Source organism: Pleuronectes platessa, chromosome 6 (assembly GCF_947347685.1).
Source record: "Pleuronectes platessa chromosome 6, fPlePla1.1, whole genome shotgun sequence".
NCBI classification, from domain to species: domain Eukaryota; kingdom Metazoa; phylum Chordata; class Actinopteri; order Pleuronectiformes; family Pleuronectidae; genus Pleuronectes; species Pleuronectes platessa.
In genome coordinates this window covers 12,614,455-12,640,383 of record NC_070631.1, presented here as the reverse complement: position 1 = coordinate 12,640,383, position 25,929 = coordinate 12,614,455, and the positions used below count along the sequence as shown (strand labels likewise).

Genomic DNA, 25,929 nt, shown 5'->3' with positions numbered 1-25,929 from the left:
TTGGGACACGAACCAAGAAAGAACCTATTAAATGTTGGAGTGGATACGAACAAAGTTTTTAGGCCTCGGTAAAAAAAATTCAGGCATGTTTATGAGTGTTTGTAATTTAGTGCAGCCTGATTTAATTTAGAGGGATTGTTGGACCTTGCCAGAGGTATGAATTCTGCTGAGTATCATTCTAACTCAGTATTTAGATACATTTTCCTCACAAGGAAAAAATGTCCACTTAATGACCTGTGGGTATTCACTCACAGCGGGTTAAAACCATCCCATAGTTGTTGAGTTAGTTAATGAATCATCTTCCCTACGATTTTCAGGTAGATCAAGTAGATGAATCGATCTAGAAGTGGTTCAGTGAACATTTTGACCTGTTGGTGGCGCTTGATGAAGAATCAACAGAAATCATTTAGATTTGTACCAAAGTTCAGCAAAATCGCTCCAATGGATGTTTTATAGAAAATCTAAATTTTAAAATGTTACAATGCAACTTCAAACAAAACATGCCAGGAGATTATTAAAGGAGAAATCATCCTCTGGAGACCATGAATGTTTTAACAAAATTTCAGGTTGATCCTACAAATAGTTTTCTGGACAGACATTGAACTATACGACTCACCTGGTTAGAAATATTAAAAAGGAAGTTTACCTGTATTCTACAGAAATATACATCACTGAGGATCAGTAATGGGGAAGAAACTAAATACTGCACATATTAAATTAGCTATCCTTAATCTGAGCGTGTCAGGTTGTTCACATCACAATAAGTTATCCAGTGATTACAGATGAATGTACCCGTATGAGAGGCAGTGCAGGTGCCTCCGTTCTTGCAGTAGTCCCGGCACTGGTTGATCTCACACCTCTCTCCGGTGTAGCTGGGCTGACAGCGACACTTGGCCACCTGCCGGGCGTTGAGAAAGCAGCTCCCACCGTTCTGACACTGAATATCACACGGCCCCGAGGGCGGAGCTGCGGAAAGGGGGAATTCCATGGTTAACCCACATTTTGCTTTAAGGATCGGAAATTTAAAACCACACTCAAGCTGTTAGTGAAAGTATGGATCAAGTTGTTTAGGACTATACAGCCCTCCATACAAGGAGGTAGGTTTGCTGTGCGTGTGCAGACTTACAGAACGGGGACTGGGTGGGGTTCAGTCTCTCCACACATGTGCCATTGTCGGCCACGTAGTTGTTAGGACAGGTACACACTGGTCCACTGGGGCTGAGGAGACACAGCCACTCACACTTTTTCCTGTCACATGGGTTGGTCACTGACGCAGAAAGAAAGAAGAAATGCAATAAGAAAAACACGTGTGTAGCATGTATACAAATGTATTTCTCCAGGACGTATAATATATTTGAACTCTTAGTATAAACATCAGTACACGTGTGTGCAGAAAAAGCCTGAGACAACTGAAGGTCTCTATTCCCACTCACTCTCTGGCTGCTTGTAGCGGTGGTACAGCACGATGTCAGTAGCGTGGTTGATGCCTGTGGTGAGATTCTCCATGGGGCCTTTGCCAAACTTGTTGACGCGGAAGACAAAGTTATTTACATACGTGACCCCGTAGATGTAATCCTCGAAGATGTCTATGCTGAATGGATGAAGCAGCTCTGGAAATGAGAGAAAAAGAGAAAAGGCACGAAAGGGAATAAATATACCGGCAACATGATTTCCGTGTGTCGTGTTCAGTTTTTTTTTATAGCGGGCCGGGCACTCAACTGTTTTTGATGCCGGAGACAGCGATGACGGGATCAGAGCCGTCCAGGCGAACACTCCCAATAACAGAGAGCTTTGCATCGGCCCAGTAAAGACGCTCGTTGAAGTAGTCCACAGCCAAACCTGTAGAGGCCGAGAGGAACCGAGGGGGCACGGATAAGAACACAACAAACAACACCTGCAGCTCCACAGTGTGAGAGAACAAGTCGTGGTGTGTCACTGACCTGTGGGCCACTGGATGTTCTCGTGCACCAGCGTCTGTCTCAGAGTGCCGTCCATGGCAGCAGTCTCAATTTTAGGATGGTTCCCCCAGTCTGCCCAATACATGGTACTGAGGAGAAACACACACAGTTTCAACTTCCCACACACACGATATAGAAACAAAGCAATGATGGCAATGACGTATTTCCTGCGCTTGTGGCACTGAGCCCGGTCTCTCACCCTCTCTGTGGATCCACCACGATGGCGTACGGCTCGTCGATCATGCCGGAGATCAGGGTCTTGCAGTGTTGTCCGGACATCTGAGCCACTTCGATCACATCTCGACCCGAGTCCGTCCAGTACAGATTACCAGCCACCCAGTCCACGGCTATACCGCGAGGCATCTTCAGCTCCTTGATCTGAAGCGGCAGAAACGGTATTTACACCATATTCACGTGTTTTCTGCTGTGGTGGGGTCATCGTATTTGACCCCTTGTTACCTGCAGGTTGGTGATCCTGCCCTCGCTCTGCCTCCGGTTGCGGTGAGAGTTGGTGGAGGTGGACGACGACGACGTGGACGGCCCTGGGAGCTCGTAGGAGGAGATGCGGCCCGTGTGCCAGTTGGTCCAGAAGATGCGGTTGGTCTTGATGTGCAGGTCCATGGCATCGATGCGCACGCTGGCGTCGCCCTGGAAGGTCTGCTCGTAGCGCCAGTTGGGCATGCCCGGGTCCAGGCTGCGGATCTCATTGTCGTCGGCTATGTAGAGAATCTGTCTGCTGCTGTTCATGTCTGGAGGGAGCGGAGGAGGAAACAGTCACGAGCGCGGCTTTAGAAATTAATAATCATGAGGAAAAGCTTGTAAAAAAGCCAAAAGGGGAAACAACTCACTGTCGGCCTTGCAGGTGTCGTTGATCCTGGTGAAGTATTTGTAGCAGCTGCACTTGTAGGAGCCTTTGGTGTTGTTGCAGACGTGGGAACAGACTCCGAACTGCAGACACTCATTCTTATCTGAAAAATACAAATCATATGAAATAGATTAGTTCTCCTCAACTTACTTATCCTAAGTATTTGAGGTGTCGTGACAGTGGCAGTTTCCTGCTTGTGTACCTCTACAGGTCTGGTGTCCCATCTTCTTGAAGCCTGGTTTGCAGGAGCAGAAGGAGTCGGTGCCGTTGATGACACAGTGAGCCTCGTCTCCGTCTCCACACTGAGTCCTGTTGCTCCTGCAGTCGTTCAGCTTGGTGTCTGGAACGCGCAGGTGAAAGAAGAGTCAGTGGAGTTTGCATTTGAAATTTTCGCTTTAAAAAGATCTGAGGTCAGCTGTGGCACCTGTTTTGCAGTTGATCTCATCGGAGCCGTGGTCTTCACAGTCGTTAAAGAAGTTGCAGCGCAGAGTGGAGCTGATGCATCGGCCGTTTGCACACAGGAACTCGTCCTTCTCACATGTGGGCACAGCGGGGGGGACCTCTGTGAGCAGAGAACACCACACACACACACACACACACACACACACACACACGGGTCAGCGATCTTCTCAATTGAAGCTGAGGGAGCAGGGTTTTTTCCAGAGCAATTTTTCAAACGACTCACGGCAGTTCAGCTCATCCGAGTTGTCGCCGCAGTTGTTGACACCGTCGCATCTCTTGGACACTTGCAGACACACGCGGTCGTTCTGGCAGCGGATCGCCCGGGTGGGAGGACACTGGAACCTCCCTGAGAGCCGAGCAGAGGAAGAAGACAGGAGGGGAGAACAGGGAGAAAGTGGTGAACGGAAGAAATAGTGTCAGGACAAAAACAACGGATGACACTTGAGAGTAGTTCGAGACGTGTGTGTGAGATTCGAGCGGCTGCACTCACTGCACTCCTCGGGGTTCTCGTCAGAGTTGTCCCCGCAGTCGTCCTCCCCGTCACACTTCCAGGCGAGGGGCTTGCACAGAGTGTTGTTGCACTGGAACTCGTCCTGAGGGCAGTGACGTGCCGCTGAGGAAAAGCAAAAAGGGGAAAGAAGGAGAGAGTTACTTTTATTACTTTGCACAAAACTTTAACATCTGGGTCTTTTCGCCACAAACCAAACAAATGTTTCTATACATTTTTGTCTCATCACAATGTCAATTTATCTCTAATTACTTCCACTAAGGAGACTTTGTTTTCACCACAGTCCCTTTGTTTGTTGTCAGTAAGCAAGATTAGAGAAAAAACACTGAATGGATTACCATCAAACTACCACAGAAAATGTGGTGTGGGTCGGGGAAGAAGCCATTAGATTCCTGTGTGGATCCAGGATCCAGGATCCCCCCACCACCCCCCCCCCCCCCACACACACACACTTTCTTTAACATTGTGAGATGGGGCTTTCTTTTTACATTTTCCCAGGGAATAATTCATGGATTTTGATAAATAAAAACAGGCACATTTTTGGCACTTATATATATGAGCATGGGGAATTTGATGCAGCTAGATTGAATTTAAGGGGATTGTTGGGCCATTCTAGTTCCATTCTTTATTTTATTCATGCATTTTAAATATTAGTAAAAGAGTTACGACAAAACTGGAAACGTGCACTTACCAGCACTGCCACAATTCTCCTCATCGCTGCCGTCCATGCAGTCAGGGTCGGCGTCACACCGCCAGCGGATGGGAATACAGTGTCCGTTCTTACACTGGAACTGGTCGCTGTCACACTTCAGATCGCAACCATTCTGCAGAAACATCACTGAGGATCAGCTTTTATACTAATACAAGCTAATACATGAAATAAGCATTATTATGCTATATTATTATTATAATGTCACGTGAAGACAAATGAAGTTCCTGTACCTCATCCGATCCATCAGCACAGTCGTGGTCTCCATCACACTTCCACCTCCCGGCAATGCAGCGACCGTTGGTGCAGGCGAACTCGCTCTCTGAACATTGTCGAGGCACTGCAGGAGGAGACAGAGGAGGTTAATTATTGTCCACAGCACTGGCAAACACCTTCAAAAGCACAAACCAAAACTGAACTGAGACAAGCACAAAAAAGTGAAACTTGAAGACAGCTTAGGGAGAACGAAAGGAGATCAGGAAGTCTCAATTTGAGTATTTTAGGCATGTATTAGCAGTGGCATCTATTGGTAAAGGAAAACAGTAGAAGGTTTTTTTAAAAGCCTATATTCTGAGCTATCTTCAGACTCTCACAGGTGTGGGGGGGGGGGGCACAGTTGCACCAGAATGAGAATGAAGACAGTGTAGAGTAAAAAGAAACAGCTGGAAGGTGACACTGAATATGGAAGTAGCTCATGTGAAGGTGGAGTGACTTACCTCTGGCTCATGCCAACACGACAGTATGAAATGAAACAAACACCAGATGAGGTAAGATGCATCAGAAATGACAGGGAGCAGATGTTAGTGTCGAACAAGTGACTTCATGTGCACGGTTAACAGGAGTAAATGTGCAAAGTGAGTATGTTACCAGTGGGAAAAAGAGCATGGGTGCGAATGTGACTGACACTGGACAAGGTGAGATGACAGGTGTTGAGAGCATGAAGGGGACACGTACTGCACTTGTCTTCATCCGAGTTGTCCCCGCAGTCGTTGTCGTAGTCGCACTGCCAGCGGCCCGGGACACAGCGGTTGTTCTTACACCTGAACTGGTACGGCTCGCATGTCCTCTCCGCTAAAGGGAAGAAAAGATGATGGAAATAAAGGATAATCAAATTGAAAAACATCTGGCAGTGCCACTAGTGCATCTTTCTAGTAATTCTAGAAACATGTGGAACCCACATCTCGGGAACTGTTTATCTTATTGGCCTCACACTTGGCAGGCTTATTGTCAAGGGGTCAAGGAAGTGAAGGTCTCATTTGATGCCATTGGGCCACATGTTACGTTCAATTTGAATAAACTGGTGACCAGTGTTCTGTAGCAGTGGTGGCTGGGACTCATCAACCTAAGCAACTGAACTTTAATAAACAGGTGAACAGCTCTTTGTGCAGAACAGTGGCCTCAAGTTTTTGCAGCTGCTCTGTATTTACTGCTGTTAAATCACTGTAGGTGACTTTTACCTTTTCAGAAAGACAACTGCAACCAGCATCCCCCCAGGCCAAGTGAACAGCCCATCCAGACAGACGTGTTCAGAACGGCCACTGCAAAAGTTTTACAAAAATTTAAAAGGCTGACTCTTACCACACTCTTCTTTGGGCTCATCTGATGCGTCGCCGCAGTCGTCCTCGCCGTCACACTTCCAGCGAGCAGGGATGCAGCGTCCAGAGTCTTTACATCTGAACTCGTCTACCCCACAAGTCATCTGGGCTGCAGAGGCAAACATTCAGGTGCAGCTATTTAGACAGATGATCGGGACGACTCGGAAACAAAAAAAGGAACAATGAAGCCGGGAGTCTTACTGCAGTTGGCGGGTTCATCAGATCCGTCCACGCAGTCGTTGTCGCGGTCACACACCCACACACGAGGTATGCAGCGTTTGGTGATGGCGCACTGGAACTGGGTGGCAGCACACGTGACCTCGGCTGAGGGAAGAAGGGATTTGTACAAGTTTAACACCAAAAGGCAAAGAATAGCAGATCAGATTTGGCACTGGGAAAAAAAAAATACAAAAAAGGCTTCAAACTCACGACAGTCCTTCTCATCCTCTCCTTCTCCACAGTTGTCCTGGCCGTTACAGCGGAAGATGCCTGGGATGCAGCGACTTGGGTGGGAACATTTGAACTGGCTTGGGAGGCAAACATGAATATCTGCAGGGAAACAATGAAACCAGCAGAAGACATGAGATGCTGATCAGTCAAATCCATCAAGTGGTGTCTGTGACATGTAAGAAAGCATAGGCTGGGCAGGATGCCGTTTATTGAAAAACATATAATTTGGGAATGAGCAGCTGTATATACACAGAGAGAGACATACCACAGTTGGCCTCATCCGAGTTGTCCTGGCAGTCATTGTCTCCATCACAGATGTAGGCAGGGTTGGTGCAGATGCCTGTACCACACTGGAACTGCCCCGGCCTGCATTTGAATTCAGCTGGAAGAAAGAGTCCGATTCTCAGGATCACTCTGAACTTACACCACAAGACTTTTATAAGTTTGATTTAAGAATGTAACCGTTACATTATGACTATTAATGAGGGTTGATTAGTGTGATGTCCCACTGAACATGAACGCAGTTTACTCAGTCACAGCAAAGCAGAAACTGTCTGCCTGCCTAAGATGCTAAAAACTTGGATTTATGGATGTTTTCACAGTCCACCGGGCCACAGAGGCAGCTGCCGTGTTTTTAGAGTTTCTCATTATGTTCCTCTGAGACTTACGGCATTCTGCTGGCTCGTCCGAGCGGTCGCCGCAGTCATCCTCCGTGTCACATTTCCACCAAAAGGGAATGCATTTGTCGTTCTTGCACACAAACTAGAGCAGGAGAAGAGAAATGAATCAAAGCGATGATAGGACACGAGAATACCAGAGCTTCACTGCCATCGACAAACCAGAGGCTAACTACTGCAGCACTGGGCCACCGGCCAGCTGTCGATAGACAATCACCAGGTATAAGGAGTTCCTCAAACAAGCCACAGAGAGACATGGAGATATGACAAGCCACTTATCCAAAGCAGTCATTAATTCATATTCACATTGATGATTAGGTGTTTACACAGCCTCTCCTACCTGGCTGGCTGTGCAGTTGGACATGCAGGTCCGCTGATCGCTGGCCAGGTAGAAGTTGGTGGGACAGGCACATTTGAAGCCTCCTCCAGGTGAGAGGAGACAGAGGTTACTGCAGCCGGCGTTGTTCAGCTGGCACGGGTGGTTGAGCACTGGGAGACAGAGACATGGGAACATTTGATTTGATGGAGTTTGGATGAAAGTAGGAAGAGTTATACTTCTAGGGAGGGGTAGGGGATGTGTTTATATTATAATACATTAAGTGAACTCCCGAATCATTAATGCTTCTTATCTTTCCTAGCATATTTAATTTGACAATTGTAAAAAAAAATTATAAAACCGTTTTATGATGTTGATTTTTGGGGGCTGATGTGGATATTATGGGGTAAAGAATAAGGGGTTAAACTTAAATGCACATATCTGAATATTTTGTCAAATAAAAGTTTTCATATCAGTAAAAATAAATGCTGATAAAGATATACCAGTGAAAGGCTCATACCACTGATTTTCCTATGAACTTGCCCGAAGTTAAAAAAACAGCAAAAAAAAAGCGTACAAATTATATTATATGTATTATAATGAGTCATACTGCGAAAAATTAAGGATATTGTTTCACAACAAATATAACAACTTATACACAATGAGAGTACAGTTATAATGTTTATTCATTTTCTGTCCGAGAACCCTTACCCTCAGGCTGGCGATAGGGATGGTAGATGTGGATGTCCATGGGTCGGTGCAGGGTGCTGATCAGGGTGGTCTTGTTGGTCCCCAGACTCTTGTGAGCTCTGTTGATGGACTTTGTCTCCCAGTCGGTCCAGTAGATGTACTCCTCAAACAGAGTCATGGCAAAGATGTGCGGGATGTCCTGGCTGAGAACTGCAGAGAAGCATTCAATCATTAAATCAGGAGAAAATAACTGGGTCAGTCATACTGAAGATTCAACCTTCATGACTTTCTAACACTATCAGTGAACTAACATAAGATTTTTTGTGATTTGTTACAAATGCTTCGCTTAACTTGATATGAAGTGTATGTGAAACATAAAAACAGCTTATTTAAAGTGTAATCTGAAATAGATAAATATGATCCACATCTCAAATTCCCTTCTAGATAATCAGCAATCGCTTGTTTCTTATTCTTGCTGCTGTGATTCCTGCTCCTCGAGTGTAACTGTAAAACAGCAGGGTGGAGTAAACAGCTTCTATAGTGACTCCACTCTATCTGCGTGTTATGAAACCAGCTACACCTCATTAGGCTTAACACTCATGTTTTTCATGTCATATCATGTGTTTGCTGTCAGTGTTTGACGTTGGTGCATTATGGAAACATGCTGGTTATTTTCAGCCCAAATTCATCCCACATGCATGAGTAGGTCTATGCAGCGAGACACACATGAAACACAGACACAGACACACACACACACACCTTGTTAAATAACTGGGATTTCAGTTCACTAACAATGTGCTTTGAAAAATCAAAATGTTTTTAATTATATTCTAGAAGTGGTTCTACAACATCTGGTTGAACTGAGATATTGGTCGGATTAGCATGAAGCGCCCTTTGGTCAGTCCTTATCTGTATTCAAAGGCCATGTCTCCTGCACACACACACACACACACACACACACACAAGGCCCCACTGGTGTTTGCAGTGTGCGTTTGATGTGTGTGCCAAAGGAGGGCTGCAAAACTCACTGGACATACTGTTGGTTTTCTATCACCAGCAGGGATTTTCTATAATGAGACACCTAAATATAAACAGTAGTTTTTTCCTCCAGCTGCACTGGATTTCTCACTGAGTTGAATGACAAAACTGCTGACAACTTCAACACAACACAAAAATTGTATACAATCCCATACACCCACATGTTTACATTATGTACTGGGTCCAGACAAGTAATGATGGGATGCCATAGCTGTTTATGTGTAGAGCAGAACTTAGCGAATGTGAGAAATTGCCATTCAGTCGCCCGCTGAGCTCCGGAATTCCTCTGCACACCCGGCTGTCCCACAATATCAACTATTGTCGCGAGTTTGCCGAACATGTGGGGGCTATGCAGACGTCATACATGCTGGAAGCCTCAGTGATGAGGACAATCTCTCCTATTCAGTGTCTCTGTCCCATGGGCCTTTGCTGCAGGACTCAGACAGACAAACATGCTGCCTGCTTATGCTCAATCGCTCCCAAATAAGTGTGAGTATATATTTATTTGTAAACTCGGTTTAGTTTCTGCACTTCCTTTTTCCACTACTAGTGTGAGTGTACATAGTTAGTTATGTTTGATAATAACTCACTTTAAGAAAGGCAAACCCATGAGAATACAGTAAACTGCACATACAGTACAATGTAAGTTGTAATACAAATATTCACTCCTCCACTGCCATACTGCCAACGTATACCCGTTTTTTATGTACAAGATTTATTGCTGAATCATGAACTCCTGACCAAATAGTCCATCTTCTTAATTTCTCTCTCTTTTCTAACAAACAATATACAATAACACTTCCTGCAGGGCATTCATGTTCTGCAGGAGAGAGTCACACTGTTTGTTTCAATGCAGCCGTATTGGTCATATACCAGTTGTGTACATATCATATATTTCTACACACCTCTACATATACCTGGAGTCTCACACTGTCAACTAGGAGTAGGGAAAGTGTAACCCATCACGCTCTGAGTGTGTAACAACAATAGTAGTGTAAAGTTACCTGTGTGTCTATTGGTGCCATCCAGACTGGCAAACTCAATGTAGTCCTCCCTGGCATCAGCCCAGTATAAACGGTCATTGATGAAATCCAGGGTCAGACCGTTGGGCCAAGTGATTTTATCCTCTATGATCACGCTTCTGTTGGTGCCGTCCATCCCAATTCTCCCAATGTGAGGGTTGTCTCCCCAGTCAGACCAGTACAGGTACCTAAAGATCGAGGCATGAACAGTGTTAGAATTGAAATGACCCTTTCCTGACATATCTTAGAGGTTGAGTAAATGAGCTTGGTTTAAGATGAACTCTCTCACCCGTAGCGTACGTCCAAAGCCACAGCACGAGGTTCCCTGAGGCCATTGTTGACCAACACAGTCCGATAGGCCCCGTTGAGCTTAGACACCTCGATGGTGTCCCGACCTTTGTCGCACCAGTACAGGTTTCCGCCGACCCAGTCCACTGCCAAACCATCCGGGTTGCTCAGGGAGGTCCGGTGTAATACCTGCCGAGTCAGTCAGTCACAGGGTTGGACGGGGATACTTCCACAACTTCCACGAAAAATAACTACTGTGGTTAAATAATGTGCCGGCTGTAACTTTTGGCCGGTGGTCCTTAGAAACATTACAGCTCACATTAAAAGTGCATTCGATTTCCTCACTCACCTCAATGTTGCTGCCGTTCATATTCATGCGTCGGATCATGCTGCCCTGAGTGGTCACATCCGTCCAGTAGATCATCTGCTCTGCATAGTGGAAGTCCAGTGCCACTGCATTGTTCAGACCCTGAAACACAGGTAGGTAGAAAATGTAGAAAATGAAACCGGTGTCCAGAGGGATAACTGTGTTTCAGTCGATCAAACAGAGAACCAGTGGCAACAAAGTCAATTTTCTATACTGTACATTTTTCATGGATGTGTACTTTTATAAATTTACTTTAAAGTATATTTATTTTCACTGTTTCTCTTCTACTCAATCAGCGAATATCTGTACTTTCTACTCCACGAGGTGATCAATAAGGGGGGGGGTTGGTCTCCCTCAATAAGAGCTAAGTGCACCTGCAGCAGCTTCACTTTGGAAGAAACACAGCAGAGACTCCACCATAATACTTTAGTAGACTGGTGCATTAGTGGAAAAAGTCTACACTCATCAAGTACTTTTACTTTAAAACTTTAAGTTTATCTAACAGCAAGCACTTGCGATTACTCAGTAGAAAATGTTGTACTTTCACTTGAGAATGTTTCAATCTCTTTATTTGTACACAAGTTAATTGTTTGAGTACTTCCTCCATCACTGGAACCAGGAAAGGCGAGACGCTTACCTGTTTTATCAGAGTGTAGTTGGAACCATCCAGGTTGAGCTTCCTCAGGTAGTAGCGGTTAGCAAAGATCAGGTAGGGTTCCTCCTCTGCACACAAAGACCAAACAGAAGACGTTTGCTGCAGGGTCGAACTGGCTTTGGACTAAATCTGTCAAATTTGAAACATGCCCGTGAACTTCTTACCCGATGTGGACTTGCAGATGGTGGGGTCGTTGGGGCTGAGTTCAAAGCCGTCCACGCAGAGACAGTGGAAGCTGCCATGTGTGTTGATGCAGCGCTGAGAACAAGGGTAGGTGGTCGTGCACTCGTCTATGTCCACACACGTTTTCCCATCTCGCTTCAGCTGGAAACCGGGATGACAGCGGCACTGAAGAGGGCGAGAGCACAGGAGACGGCTCAACATCTCTCTGGCACTTTTCACCTCGAGTCTGGACCAACCACAAGGGCCTACCACTGTTTTTCAAAAGTATCACTCTGTGTATTTTCTTTTACCAAAAGCTAAATTTTGTTTTTGTGGTACTGATATCGCAACATCTAAATAGTTTCTTATGGTTTTCAGTTGAAGCTCAGTCCACAGCCTCAACACCACAGACATGAGGGTTCACTCAGAGTTCAAGCTGTTCCAGCACTGGCCTCCAACTTTCAAGAAGCCAAAACATGTTTTTGTCTTACATAACCACAGGCTTGAAGTCAGCACTTCCAAATTGTTCCATTTTCTTTCTTTTTTTCACTCACTCACCAATAATAGCCGACACCCCACTGCCTCTGCCTGCTGGAGGTTTAATTTATTGGCCACTCAAAACATGTGACGTCAAAGTTGTTTAATTTGCTCTGAGCTGTTTTCAGACATGAACTGTCACGAAACGTCCACACAATAAGGTCCAGACTTTCTCCTGATGTTCACAACAAAAGGAAAGTGTTCAGGTGAGGATTGTGTGACGCTTTCATTCTGTTGGGGAATTGACACTTTTGTTTACAAAACATCCGACACCGGCGTCAGCCTTCAACACCAAAAGCTCTTGAATCCCTCTTTTCTTTTTAAGTTGACGTCTTCATTGGCGTCCTCTACGTATGTGGCACCTCTTTTTCTTCCTGAGATATTTGTGTTCTTTTTGTTTTTCTCAATTTTGCCTCTGCTGTCTCATAGAACTGTCATCAACACGCCCACTCACTTGATGTGAATTCTCAAAGATTATCCCCTGCTTTGTTTTCGCCTTCACATCCTTGGACATTTTGCATGTTTTTAAATCGGGAGCTGGCAGGAAAGACTCCAGAGATTGTTTTTAGGAACAGGCTCAGACCTTTATGTTCTCACAAACAGAGCTTGGTGCATATCTGACTGCAGCTGTGGTTTCACTCCAGCACACATTCGTTAAAAAAAAAAAAATAGAAAGATAAAGACTTTACAACAGCCAATTAGAGGGCTCACCTTGTAGCCGATCTTGAGGTCATCACAGAGCTGCGAGCAGCCACTCATCTTACTGTTGAGACACTCGTTGATGAAGCAGTTGAGTTCATCAGAGCCATCGCCACAATCATCGTTGCGGTCACACAGCAGCGTCTCGTTCAGGCACTTGCCGTTGTGGCACATGAAGGCTGACTCGTTACACGTCCTCTCTGAAAGCACAGACGAGTGGCTCGTTACGTGTGGGTCCTGTCTCGGCCTTTCAAGACGCTGCTCGTATCACAACTGATGCCTCATTATTTTGGTAGAGAAATCAACGTTGTATAAAATGGTCATTAAAAGTTCTACCTGAGTCCGTGCAGCGAGGGTTCTTGGGAGCTTCATCAGAACGATCCTGACAGTCAAACTCTCCATCACACTCCCATTTCTTCTGGTTGAGGCAGCGGCCGTTGGCACAGCGGAACTCTTCTGGGCCACATGTTGGATATTCTGCAACAGGACGAGAGCGTTGACCTTTACAGAACAGCATCACGGCTTTTACCATGACTCAGCATCTGTGAGTCACTGGGACCTTCTGGTCAAATTAAGAATAAAGATGAAACTAGAAATACTACCCTGCTGTTGTACGCCTCAGAGCTAGTGAAGTTTCAGTGTACATGCATTTTTTCCCCCCCATTCACATGAGCTCACTGTGACCTTTGACCTTTGACCACTCAATTTTAATCGGTCCATCTTTGAGTCCAAGTGATAACTTGTCAAAATGAGAAGAAATCACCTAAAGGCAGACTTGAGATATCATGTTCAAGAGGCTAAAAGATTTTTTGTGAGACCAATGTGACTTTGACCTTTGACTTCTGGCCACCAAACTCTAATGAGTTCATCTTTGAGTCCAAGTGAATGTTTATATAGAGTTTGGAGAAATTCCTGAGCTGTTGCATTCACAGGACCATAAACATGATAATTGAGGTCACAGTGTCGTTGACCTTTGACCCTCGGAAATCTTATCAGTTTATCCTCGACTCAAACTGAACATTTGTACAACATTTGAAGAAATTCCCTCGAGGCGTTTTTTAGATATCGTGTTCACAACAAGAAACGATCACCAATCACATTCTCTCACAAACTCTCTTTTCTTTCATCTCCATTTCTCTCCCAGGACACAAACATCACAGGCACTCACCACATTCTGGGGATTCATCTGAGCCATCGGAGCAGTCGATGTCGTGGTCGCACACAAAGTGTTTGGGGATACACTGTCTGTTCTGGCACATGAACTCGTTCTCGGAATCACACGTGTTGTTGGTGTACGCTGGAGGAAGAACACACACACACTGGGGTCAGTGGACAGGGAAGGTTTCTGAATCGTTTTCATGGTGCTATTTGAAAGTGTCCCACTCACTGCAGCCGGCCTTCACGCTCTCATCCGCTCCATCAGGACAGTCTTTGTCTCCATCGCACTTCCAGCGCTGTGAGACACACATGTGGGAACCGGGACACTGGAAAGCCTCGGGACTGCAGGTCTTGGATTCTGGGACAGCGTTATGGGAAAGATCACGTTAAGCTGAAGGCCTCGACCGGGCTTGGGCGTATTTCTTACATCGGCGAGTGTGAGTAATATGTCACTTACTGCATTTCTGGTCCTCATCAGAACCATCGCCGCAGTCATCTGATCCGTCACACACCCAGTGACTGGAAATACAGCGATGGTTTCCACATTCGAACTGGGTGGATGTGCAGAACTTGTCTGCACAGGAAAGAAGAGAGGGAGAGCTCAGCGTTTCAGAGACGTTATTTTAATTTACTCTGACCGTAACTCATGTTTTCCATGTGCGGCAGGAAGTCTAAAGAAAAACACTGGTTATTCTGGTTTGCTTTGTGTTCTAGGACTCTGTAGAGGACTGACCACAGTGAGTCTCATCAGCTCCGTTCTCACAGTCGTTCTCCTTATCGCAGGTCCAGCTCATGGGAATGCAGCGGCCGCTGGGACACGCAAAGAAGTTGACTGGACATTTAGGCTTCCTCTTATCTGCAGGATAACAGACAAAAACATCGTGTTAGATCTATGACAAGGTTAAGAACGGTTGTATTCACTCAGAGGGGGAAAACAAGCATGGAACCTGGGCAGTTCTTCTCATCGGAAGAGTCTCCACAGTCGTTGTTGCCGTCGCAGACCCACGAGGGCAGATAACACAGAGTGGTTTTCTCACAGCTCTGGAAGGACACGCCTTTCACTCCCAGGCGGAAGAAACGGGAACAATCTGTGGCCTCTGAGAAAAAAAGGACAAGGGCTTTAAAAAGAAAACTGACTAACCGCCAAGGAGGTTTTGTTTTCGTCTGTTTGTCCCCAAGTTTACTGAATGATGGCGGATGACTTACGGCAGTTCATTTCATCGCCTGCATCTTCACAGTTGACCACCTGGTCACAGCGGCTGAAGTTGGAGATGCAGCTTCCGTCTTTGCACTGGAACTCTCCGACTTTGCACAGGGTCACTGCAGGAAGCACAGCACAGAGCATTATATATAAAATGTATAATTATAACACTCTATAGCTCCTCTCAGACAGAACAAATGCAGTTAAGGTGACATTTAAATGTGCAGATCCAGCAGTTGGATCAGCAATAACACTGCTGTGTCGGGTCAAAATGTGCAATCATCTGATAAGATGTGATTATTTAATGAGAGCTATTTTAACGATGCTCAAAGGCACTTCACATTGGTTTGTCTTTGAAAGTAAAACATGTAAATTAAATGAAATGACTTACTGTTACAGGGCAGTTCATCTGAGTGGTCACCACAGTCATCGGTGCCGTCACACCAGAACTGATGACCGATGCAGCGGCCGTTGATGCAGCGTCTGTAGCCTTTCTTACAAATACGATTGGCTGTGGAGGAAGAGCAGTTCATTAGAGATCCCTGAAGTGCAGAGTACTTTTTACCTTTTTTTAAACACAACCTAATCCACCAATTCATCACTGAAACTGATAATCAGCTCTGTGTATAATGAGTGAAACTGATTACCTGTTCTCTCTCTATCGTTCTAAACTGGTTTGAACATGATAATCAGCTCGTTGTTCTCTGACCTGCAGCTCCACCAGGAAACTCACCACAGTACGACTGTTTCTCATCAGACTTGTCTTTGCAGTGGGCCATGCCGTCGCAGGTCAGGCTGTAGTTGATGCAGTCCCCGTTCCCACACTCAAAGTCATCCACACTTCCACAGGATATATTCAGAGCTGGTGAGGGAGACACATCTGATTACAAAGGACAGGCAACCTTATGATCAAGAGGAAAGTCAAGTAATATTTGATCCTGAAATAGTGATGGAGGCCTTTCTGTTTCACTTACAGGAGCAGGTGTTGTCTTCCAGGAGCTGTTGTTCTCCGCGGCAGCTACAGTTGACCCGACCGTCAGACGTGGGCAGACACAGGTCCTGGCAGCCGCCGTTATTCGTTCGGCAAGGAGAGAACTCACCTGAAGGATGAATAACGCAGAGTGTCAAAGAAATTGTTTTGCCTCTACATGACAAAAAAAAATAAAAAAAAATCACATACTGGTATCTGTACACTGGTATTTAAATTCTTTTTTCACATATTTTCCCGGAAATAATAAATGGATGAATATAAATCGATATCTATGAGTGTGTGAAATATGAAAAGGTCTGAGAATGACATCATGAAATCCGTTAAAAATAAATATGTTGGTCGCTGTATCAGAATTCCCCCCCCCCCCCCCCCCAATACCAGTTTTGGTTCCCAAAAATCGATATTGGTTGGGCTCTAATTCGTTGAGGTATTTCAGTCTGGAGCAAAATGGTGGCTGGTCAAACTAAGTGACAGAGCAAGGTGGTCAACCAATGAACAATACTCACAGCTGTTGGAGTCATTAGCCACAGCGACGATGCCCATTGGCTGCTGAGGGATGTCGGCACGCAGCACCTTCATGTCCCCTCCGGTGTACTTGTCCGCTCGGAGGACGGCCCTCCTCACCCAGTCGGTCCAGAAGATGTAGTCCCCGTACACAGCCAGGCCAAACGGGTGGACGGGCTCATTCTTCAACAAGACCTGAAGGAGAAGATAACAGGCGTCAGTTCACCGAACGACTCGATGCTTCTTTTTTTACAGCCACAAGAAAAGAACAGAGAAAGATTATGTCTCACATAACGGCTGCTTCCATCATATTCACAGCGTTCAATCTTGTCCAAGGTGGCGTCAGAGAAGTAGAGTTTCTCAGCCCGGTGATCTATGGCCAGGCCGTTGGGAGTCTTAATGTCGCTGCCGATGATCACGAGCACATTGGCTCCGTTCAGAGACGCCCTCATGATGCTGGGAGCCTGCTCGTTCCAGTTGGTCCAGAACATGAGACTGTAGCGGGGGGGGGGGGGGGGGACAGACACAGGACAAGCATTATGTGGACGCTCCAAAAAAGGTCTCGGGATAAAAGTTATGGTTCAGTGAAGTAAAATAAATCCTGTGCTGGAAAAAGAAAACAGAAAGAAATACAACTGGGCCCCGAGTGCAGAACACCGAGTTCCAATATCAATGACTCACTCCTGACACTCGTCCAGCACAAAGGCTCTGGGGTGGTCTTCTCCAGACATAGTGACCACAGTGTTGCGGTTATAGGCCACAGAGCGGCTCTGAGCCACAGTGTGGCGAGTGATGGTGGACGTTGTGTAACTGGTCCAGTACAATGTGTCCCATCCGCGGTGGTACGCCAGGCCCTCCACTGACCCGACATCTGCGGGACAGAGAAGGAAGAAGTTGGTAAATATTTTTGGACCTTTTCACAAAGAGTCTTTCCACCTCTGGTTCTTTGGGCTTGAGAAGATCCAAGTTTATATTTCAGTATAAAATGATATCAGCTCTCAGGGGTGTTGGTAGCAGCTTTAATGAGGACCTTCAGTGAGAATTCAACAAATCATTAATCCCCGTCATGGTTGTAACAAGTTGCTGCGTTAGTGAGACTTCATTAAAGAGGCAGCGGTAAATGCTCCGCTCCCCCCCCCTCTTCCCTCATCACTCTATGAATGGTGAAACGCGGTCTGGAAGGATATGGTTGAAAAAAGAAGCGAGTAAAAACGGCAGCGGCACCTAACTCATCCGAGTATTTACCAAGCCTGCTGTTCCTGGAAAGACTTTACACAGTTTGGATCATCCTGTCATTTTATAGGCGACTGCCTGCTCATACACACACAGCTCCCTGCGGACGCTCGCATCCGCCGCGAAAATTGTAAATAGAGCAGCTTGAGTCACTTTGGGGACGGAGGGCGCGGCGAGACAGTCAGCCATGAACGGCAGAGATAAAGAAGCCGCTCTGGATATCCATCATCCCTTTTTTGCCCCGCGACCCCCCCCCCCCCCCCCCCGCACTCACAGCAAACATCATCGGACACTGTTCATGTCTGTGCTGCCTTCATGACACTCGACATCATGGAAAAGGACGCCGTACTGTACTGCAGGCTTCGGGGCTCCAGGGTGTGTGCATCCATCTGCTTTGCGTCACACTAGCAACCACCTTTATGAGCACTTACCCCCACCAATAAAAACCTGAACACTCACAACTGTTTGCTTTTGGCTGAAAGTCAATAATCGCCCCATAATAGATGTTTCAGATGAATGACAAAGGGCCATAATCAACCTTAATTTTAACGCTGAATACGCTGGTAACCAACATGATTAACCTCAACTAAAAGCTTAAGGATAAACACAGAGTCGTGGTAATACGTTTTTTTTTTCATACATCAGGCTGCAGGAAACAGATATGAGAAGAAGATGAGCACGGGCAGCTAATCACTCGGATTCAAACACGAGCCCACTTTGAACAGGAAAGAATTCAGTTTGCTCAGCACAGTAACATGTAATGAGATTCCACACTGTCTCCCCTCCCCTCGCTGAGATCAGCTCAGCCCCTTGTCACTGTGCAAACAATAGAGACAACCTGAAGGGAAGCACATTGCCACTCTGAGACAGGAGCCTCTCTGACAACCGCAGGAGTCGCTCTGTAATCCACCTGAGAATTACTTCATTTTTTTTATCACTACCTATATCTTTTTTTTAATATTTTTCTTTCGATGACTGAGAGCCACTTTGAATCGAGCAGCAACTCTTCTGCCCGCGGAGTCTCCGAGGAGCTTCCAAGTGGACAACGTGCCTCCTGCTGCGGTGGCCGCTCACTCTGGCATTGACTGGTTTTCAAAGTGGAACGTCTGACAGCGGCTACTGGGATGAATTCGTCCGGCGTTGCCCGGTTTCAAGAAATCAATAGAGCATCTCTCCAACTTTGACTTGGACGGCTCCTCCTTGGAGTACAAAGGAGATGCTGATGCAGCCCATGGAAAGCCTGCACACTCTTTAAGGTCGATTTTTGTTTTCAGCAAAGGACTTTATCACCCTAAAGTGATTTGAATTACTTCAAAGAGCAGAAAAAGAGTTGAGATATATTTGAGATGGACGCCAGTGAGCAACAGAAAAACCTGAGATATTTTTAAGTGACACTTGACTGCAGATATCTCTTTGCACCTGAAAATGAATTGTCACCACATGATAATGGACTGTTTATCTTTCAAAGTTCAATTTACTGTTTCTCTTCTGTTTTCAAGACTCTAAATGTCAACGAGGTTGTCGACTCACCGGTACGATCTGCACAGCTCATCTGACTGCTATGATAGTGAGAGGACCGATTGTCTCTATGGAGTGTGGTGATGCCTCTGTTAGACGCTCTCCCACTTTGTGAAAACGCTGCTCAGATGCACAGTACCAGGCCTTGACTTTAATCTGACTCTAGTGTGTGAATGCATGGAGACGATGGGGCAGCAGGTAAACACCAGCAGCCTTGGCCAAATCACCCGGGCTGATGAGGCTTTGGTTAAAGCCCTGGTGCCCATCTTAGACGGGCTGATCCTGGTGACTGGCCTTGTGGGCCAAACCCTCGTCATCATCATCCTCAGAGGCAGGCGGAGGAAGGAGAGTCAACCCCCGCACGGCACCGACACCCTCCTGCTGGCCCTGAGCGCTGCCGACCTGCTGCTGCTGCTCTGCCTGCCCTTCCACACCTCCGCCATCACCCTGGGTTTCTGGCCGTTCGGCAGCTTCCTGTGCAAGGCCATCAGCTTCCTGGGCGTGGCCTGCTCCGCCGCCTCGGTCTTCACCCTGGCTGCTCTGGCTGTGACGCGCTACCTCACCGTGGTCCACTCCGCCTGTGCGTACCGCTTGCGGATGCACAGACGCATCAAGCTGACCGTGGCCCTGCTCTGGGTCCCGGCATCGACCCTGGCGGCGCCGCAGTTCGCCTTCCGCACGGTGACCATGTCCGGCGGCGTGTACTGCTTCGCCTTCCTGTCTGACTTCAGCCAGCTGGTTTACAGCATTGCTCTATTCCTGTTTGGCTTTGCCCTACCTCTAGGCATCATTGTGTTGATGTACGCCAAGATCTACTGTTTCCTTCGACATGCGCGGCTGCTGGGGAACGCGCTCCAGCTGGAACGCTACCAGAGTCAGGTCACTCACACCTCAGCTCTCCTGGTGCTGGTCTTCACTCTGCTGTGGCTGCCCTCCTACGCCCTCATGTTCTCCTTCATCGGTGGGACGGTAACAGACTCGCCCGGCTACAATATCATTGCCATCCTGGCCAGACTGCTGGCAACCTCGGTGGCCGTGGTGAACCCTGTACTGTATGGACTCATGTCTCAGAAGTTCAGACGAGATTTGCTGGAGCTGGGGAGAGAGCGCTGGGCCTGGTGCAAGAGCTGCGTGATCGTGTGTCCTCAGGTCGTGAGCAGCGACATGGTGCAGCCCTTTGAGCTGGACACCACGTCAGACAGAGGACAGAGTCTTTGACCAGAAGGACAAATACAGTGCTACCTCATTGCTTCCTGGAAATAGGGCTAGCTAAAAACTTTGTGATTTTAATGAGAATATCATCATTTCATTAAATACTATCACTACACAGATAAATGTGGAAAGTATAAAGAAAACAACCCCCATGAATCAATAAACACACAAACCCCATGTATCTAACTTGTTTTCCTGTCTTTCCTATCAAAGAATATTGCTTTCCCAACAACAGCTTTGGTCCAGAGCTTTTAAATGCCATGTTTCTCAGGATGGAGTTCAACCAGCTACTCTTGAATCATTTAAAAAGACACTTCAGTGTTGAAACAAGCCAAAAGCACAGTCTGTGTGTGGGTGTGTGTGTGTGCGCCTGTGTGTGCATCTTCTTCAAGTGGCAGCACAAAGTGATGTCAGTCTCTGGTTGAGAAGCTGCAGCTGTGTGTGTGTGTGTGTGTGTGTGTGTGTGTGTGCGTGTGTGCGTGCGTGCGTAGGTGTGTGTGTGTGTGTGTGTGTGTGTGTTGTACAGGCGATCCTCCTGGGTGTTTGTGTTGTCAGAATGTGTGATGACAGCTGTTTACAGTGTCGGGGGATGAGGGACAACATGCAGTTATTAATGGTGACGATAACAGAAAAGGCTTAAATGTGTTTTCACACTGAGCCGAGGGAAATGTCTACCTGCAGTAAAGACTGTTGTGTAATGGCACTCACACTTCCTGATGAAAAAACAGAAAGGCCACACTTACTGTCCACCACGATCTTGCGGTCTGTGCCGTCATCGTTGATCTGCTGGATGTTTCCGAAGTGGATGTCGCTGAAGAAGATGCGGTTGGTCCCCTTGCCTCCGCCGCCGTGGTAGTCGAAGGTGAGGGCGATGACGTTCTTCATGTGATCGGGGTCCTCGAACGGCTTGATGGGCGCGTTGAGGTTGGTCTCGTCCGAGAGGTGGATGCTCTTCAGAATGGTACGCTCCGAGTACAGCAGGTAGCCGTCGTAGTCGCGGCAGCTGCGGTTGTCCTCGGCCAGCATGCCGTGAGCACAGGCGCAGGTGCGCTCCGCGTTGCCGCGATAGAGACACAGCTGCTCACAGCCGCCATTGTTGTCCTTGCAGACATTGGTGCCTGGGGAGAGCGCGGCACGTTTATGAGGTGTGTTGTTAAACAAAGAATGAGCCTGGTTAAATGCAGCATTTCAGCCATTCCTGGGAGTTTCCATTATGTTGGGTGGTAAAACATGTTTTATTATTGTGCGTGTGAGGAGTTGTTTTCTCCACACGTGAGAACATGCATGGGCAGCTCACTCTTCTTGAAAACTAATTTTTATGGCCATTTTTTTCATGAAATCCTAAGAGGCTCATGATATGTTAAGGTGTGTGTATGTTTTGTGTGTTTTTCTACCTTGCTGCCGGGCTCTGTTGAAAACCTTGATGTCCTTCAGCTGCACACCAATACCAGTCCTGAGCTGCACAGCGTCTGTAGCATTGTCTTTGCTGCCTCTCTTAATGGAGCCATTGGCATGAGTACTAAACAAAAGACAACAAATCCATGTGTCAATCAACACGACATCCCAATACGACATTGTCCCCATGAATGAAATCGCTGTTCTTTTCAACAGAAAGTATGGATAGATTAGAAAGATGGTTTAAGTTTAACAAACTTATTTCTCCACTGGACTGACCGATCGCTCCAGTAAATGTATTCCTCAAAAACAGAAACAGCAAACATGTCCATGTTGTTGTTGGCCAGCACCAGCTCCCGGTTGTCTCCGGTCTCCAGGTTGATGCGCTCGATCTTGTCGGTCCTGGCATCGCACCAGTACAGAAAACCATCCTGCAGACACAGAGCAGACAGGAATTATTCAAGTCGTATTTTCGGATAATCAGAATATGAGTATTGATGTAACGGTATCATGCTACTAGGATATATTTCATTTTCCTTTTAGCTTCTTTTCTACAACCCTTGATGCTAACAAATAATTCCATAAGAATTTCATAATTTTTTCGGATCCATCATCGCTATATTAAAGCAATGCAAATATAAAATATCATTCAATAATTCAGCTGTAATTCAACTACTAAACCACTAAATTCAATTAGCTATGAATAATAATAATTCTCAAAAACTAAACATGGTCCAGTCAAAAAAAAATCCTATTTGTACAAACAACACATTTCAGCAGAATGACATCAGCTGTGGTCCGCACCTCGTAGTCGATGGAGATTCCATTTGGCCAGCTGATGCTGGAGTTGACCAGGACCAACCTCTGGGTGCCGTCCAACCGAGAGCGCTCGATACGAGGGTACTGACCCCACTCGGTCCAGAACAGATACCTGCACACAGACACACACCACAGATGATTTGTAGGTGCATTTCCACCCTATTACAGAGGGCTGAGTTAAACTGTTGGCAGGAAGTCTTACCCTTTCACTGGGTGGACAGTGATGGCTCTGGGTTTGTCCAGGCCCTGGGAAATGACCACATAGCGGAACGAGCCATTCAGCCGGGCCACCTCAATCACGTCGAAGCCCTGGTCAGTCCAGTAAATGTTTCCTATAAAGCACCGGGACAGAAGTCAGCTATTTCGTCCTTTAGCAAAATGAAATACCCACAGGTGATGGATAGAATCTGTATCAACCTGCTATCCAGTCAACGGTGATGCCCTCCACCCGGCCGATGCCGTTGGTGACCACATCCTCTCTCCACGTCTGATCCCTCTTCGCCCTGCTGATGGTGCTCAGGCCCATGTCCACCCAGTAGATGGTGTCATTGTCTGAAAAGGAAAAGGCCATTTGTGTCACTCTATAAATAATCGATTCACTGGGATAATGACAGCTTTGCGGCTGCATAGTCACTGATGTCCCTCGGCATCACTCACCGGCGTGGAAGTCGATGCCGACAGCCAGAGAGGTGCCAGACACCGGCACCAGGGCGTCAGATTTGTCGGCGGGGTCGAGTGGAATTCCTCTGATTCCCTCATGAACCGAGTAGAGAAGGAACGAGCCCATACCTGCTCAGAGAAAGCATATTTCACTTTTTGTTCTGAGGACACGTTGCATTCCTACTGTATGTGTGAATGTAGCTGTGACGCAGCGTCTCACCCTCGCAGGACTGCTGTCCCGTCTTGAGGCTGTAGCCGGCGGTGCACATGCACGCCCTGGTTGTTGGGGAAGTGGGGAGACACAGCTGGGAGCAGTCGCCGTTGTTGTTACTGCACAGGTTGATACCTCCTGCAGGAAAGGGAGAAGATCAGTGAGAAATAAAACACACAAAAACAGAGAAATGGCTCTGAAGAGGAAGAAGATAAAACAGCAGTCAGTGTTTTCAAATGATATTTCGTACCTTTCTGAACGTCCTCATCATAGATCCTCATGTGCATCATAGGAGAAGTGTTGTTTCGCAAAACCTTCCAGTCTCCTCCGTCGCTCTTGTTACAAGTTCCGATCTGGTCAGTGCCTTGATCGGCCCACCACAGCTTGTCTCCTAGAGCGAGGGGAGTTGATTCACATCTTTATTTCTTTATCTTGGGCTAATGATTCTAAGACATCGATCTGCCCAGAATATAAGTAATAACCCGATCCATCTAATATATTTAAAATAATTATCTTACCCATGATAGCCAGCGCAGTAGCCTTGGTAAGTTTGCCTTTTACACCCTCCAGGATCTCCAGGTTGGATCCATCCATCTGACAGCGGCTGATGGTGCTGTTCCCTGAGCTGACCCAGTACAGCTGCTCTTTCTCAAAGTCAATAGAGAGGCCTGTGTGGGGAGACAATTATACATGTACAGCTCTTACATTGATCTGCTTAGTCTGTGCTTTCACCCTGTACAGTTCAGTATTATTCTGCAATCAGTTTCTTGGAGGACGGAGGGGAAACGTTTGCTCACCTACTGGTCCCTTCTGATCAGTGAACAGTGTGGTGAAGTTGCTACCATCCATGTTGGACATGCTGATGTTGTCCCCATCAGTCCAGTAAAGCTTCCTGGGGAAGGATATGGATAATATTAGATGCAGAGAGGATTTGAGAAATGAAACAATGATCTGATAAAAGGTCGAAGCAAGGACAAAGCAACAGGAGCATCAAATGTGTAAAAAGCAAATGTATGAATGAAGAAAAGAAAAAGAGACTGACACTGTGTCTCAAAAGGGATTTCTTCTAAAAAAGGACGCTTACCCCAGTATAGGATGCAGCACCAGGCAGTGGGGCTTGTCTAATCCCTGGATCACAGCGTTCTTGAAAGACCCATCCAGTCTGGCCACATTGATCTGCTTCTTATTGGCATCATAGCTGGTCCAGAAAAGGTTCCTGGAGACCCAGTCCACAGCCAGCCCATGGGCGTTAGGAAGGTCTGAGGAGTGTCCAGAGAGAGAAAATGTTAGAGCTTCCAGGGCATGTAGTCAGTTATCAAAAATATTTCATTTTCGTTTCAAATAATTACAAGAAATATAAAAAAAAATGATAAAAACAGGATGCCACCGATATTCCTAGGATTGTTCTTACCAGCCGACACCACAGTCTCCACCCCTGTGCCATTGATGAAAGCTCTCTTGATTGTCTGCGTTCGAACGTCCGACCAGTAGATCCGATGCTCCACCGCGTCGTAGTCGACCGCCGTCACGTTGTCTATGTCCGGCACCGTGAAGGAGATGATGTAGTTGTAGTACGGGTTGTCGATGTCCACGCCTCGGATCTCGATCTGACGAGCGTAGAGAAGGAACTTGCGAGACTCTGGAGAAGAAAAGTGAAAAGCAGAGGAGGGGAAGGAGTTATTTTACTTTCTGTGATATCTACAAAATCAAGTGTTTAAGTCCAATATCAGCAGCAAAGATTTAACATAAGATTTTCAATAATGTCTGCATAGAAGAACCCTTTTCTCATGTTGTAGTTTGTCCCATTACACTGTTATTAGCTCACTGTGATTAAAGGTTTAGTTAAGTTTGTGTTTTCTTACTCAACCGCCAACACAGTTAAAGGCAACCAGCCGGATCCCCGGAGACAGATGCTCGAGAGGGTCAAAATAACCAGTAACACGTTGTTTACCCTCTGAGAGGTGGGGGGGTGGAGACAACCGGTAACTCCCCCTCAATCAAGAATGTAATTGAAGAAGTGAATGAACCG

General features: G+C 46.5%; 2 protein-coding genes across 2 annotated transcripts in view; one reads left to right on the top strand and one right to left on the bottom strand.

The window, feature by feature from the left end:
- lrp1ab (low density lipoprotein receptor-related protein 1Ab) overlaps positions 1–25,929 on the bottom strand; it is an 86,795-nt gene that overhangs the window by 5,175 nt on the left and 55,691 nt on the right. Inside the window, exons 29-82 of the mRNA XM_053425153.1 lie at positions 25,312–25,539; positions 24,985–25,159; positions 24,698–24,792; positions 24,419–24,568; positions 24,151–24,291; positions 23,910–24,038; positions 23,687–23,818; positions 23,447–23,581; positions 23,232–23,361; positions 23,015–23,141; positions 22,490–22,641; positions 22,210–22,334; positions 21,559–21,933; positions 17,534–17,723; positions 17,143–17,347; positions 16,855–17,047; positions 16,332–16,457; positions 16,091–16,219; positions 15,749–15,868; positions 15,363–15,476; positions 15,104–15,253; positions 14,890–15,012; positions 14,614–14,730; positions 14,386–14,514; positions 14,167–14,295; positions 13,335–13,475; positions 13,011–13,198; positions 11,765–11,948; positions 11,583–11,668; positions 10,928–11,047; positions 10,580–10,767; positions 10,273–10,478; positions 8,252–8,440; positions 7,565–7,713; positions 7,216–7,309; positions 6,813–6,929; positions 6,527–6,646; positions 6,299–6,421; positions 6,081–6,206; positions 5,457–5,573; positions 4,736–4,842; positions 4,485–4,617; positions 3,776–3,898; positions 3,509–3,631; positions 3,248–3,385; positions 3,026–3,163; positions 2,807–2,926; positions 2,418–2,707; positions 2,158–2,336; positions 1,941–2,047; positions 1,720–1,839; positions 1,434–1,610; positions 1,127–1,267; positions 793–966 (exon numbers count right to left, since the gene is read on the bottom strand). Of these exons, the coding sequence (XP_053281128.1) occupies positions 793–966; positions 1,127–1,267; positions 1,434–1,610; positions 1,720–1,839; positions 1,941–2,047; positions 2,158–2,336; positions 2,418–2,707; positions 2,807–2,926; positions 3,026–3,163; positions 3,248–3,385; positions 3,509–3,631; positions 3,776–3,898; positions 4,485–4,617; positions 4,736–4,842; positions 5,457–5,573; positions 6,081–6,206; positions 6,299–6,421; positions 6,527–6,646; positions 6,813–6,929; positions 7,216–7,309; positions 7,565–7,713; positions 8,252–8,440; positions 10,273–10,478; positions 10,580–10,767; positions 10,928–11,047; positions 11,583–11,668; positions 11,765–11,948; positions 13,011–13,198; positions 13,335–13,475; positions 14,167–14,295; positions 14,386–14,514; positions 14,614–14,730; positions 14,890–15,012; positions 15,104–15,253; positions 15,363–15,476; positions 15,749–15,868; positions 16,091–16,219; positions 16,332–16,457; positions 16,855–17,047; positions 17,143–17,347; positions 17,534–17,723; positions 21,559–21,933; positions 22,210–22,334; positions 22,490–22,641; positions 23,015–23,141; positions 23,232–23,361; positions 23,447–23,581; positions 23,687–23,818; positions 23,910–24,038; positions 24,151–24,291; positions 24,419–24,568; positions 24,698–24,792; positions 24,985–25,159; positions 25,312–25,539 (8,037 nt within the window). The remainder of the gene's footprint in view (positions 1–792; positions 967–1,126; positions 1,268–1,433; positions 1,611–1,719; positions 1,840–1,940; positions 2,048–2,157; positions 2,337–2,417; positions 2,708–2,806; positions 2,927–3,025; positions 3,164–3,247; positions 3,386–3,508; positions 3,632–3,775; positions 3,899–4,484; positions 4,618–4,735; positions 4,843–5,456; positions 5,574–6,080; positions 6,207–6,298; positions 6,422–6,526; positions 6,647–6,812; positions 6,930–7,215; positions 7,310–7,564; positions 7,714–8,251; positions 8,441–10,272; positions 10,479–10,579; positions 10,768–10,927; positions 11,048–11,582; positions 11,669–11,764; positions 11,949–13,010; positions 13,199–13,334; positions 13,476–14,166; positions 14,296–14,385; positions 14,515–14,613; positions 14,731–14,889; positions 15,013–15,103; positions 15,254–15,362; positions 15,477–15,748; positions 15,869–16,090; positions 16,220–16,331; positions 16,458–16,854; positions 17,048–17,142; positions 17,348–17,533; positions 17,724–21,558; positions 21,934–22,209; positions 22,335–22,489; positions 22,642–23,014; positions 23,142–23,231; positions 23,362–23,446; positions 23,582–23,686; positions 23,819–23,909; positions 24,039–24,150; positions 24,292–24,418; positions 24,569–24,697; positions 24,793–24,984; positions 25,160–25,311; positions 25,540–25,929) is intronic.
- Positions 18,910–20,866, top strand: LOC128442610 (galanin receptor type 1). Its single transcript, XM_053425161.1, has one exon. It carries the CDS (start codon positions 19,781–19,783, stop codon positions 20,819–20,821), a length of 1,041 nt encoding a protein of 346 aa, XP_053281136.1. The 5' UTR covers positions 18,910–19,780; the 3' UTR covers positions 20,822–20,866.

Coding starts and splice junctions, on each gene's coding strand:
- LOC128442610 (XM_053425161.1), top strand. CDS start 19,781: ATGGAGACGATGGGGCAGCAGGTAAACACCAGCAGCCTTGGCCAAATC.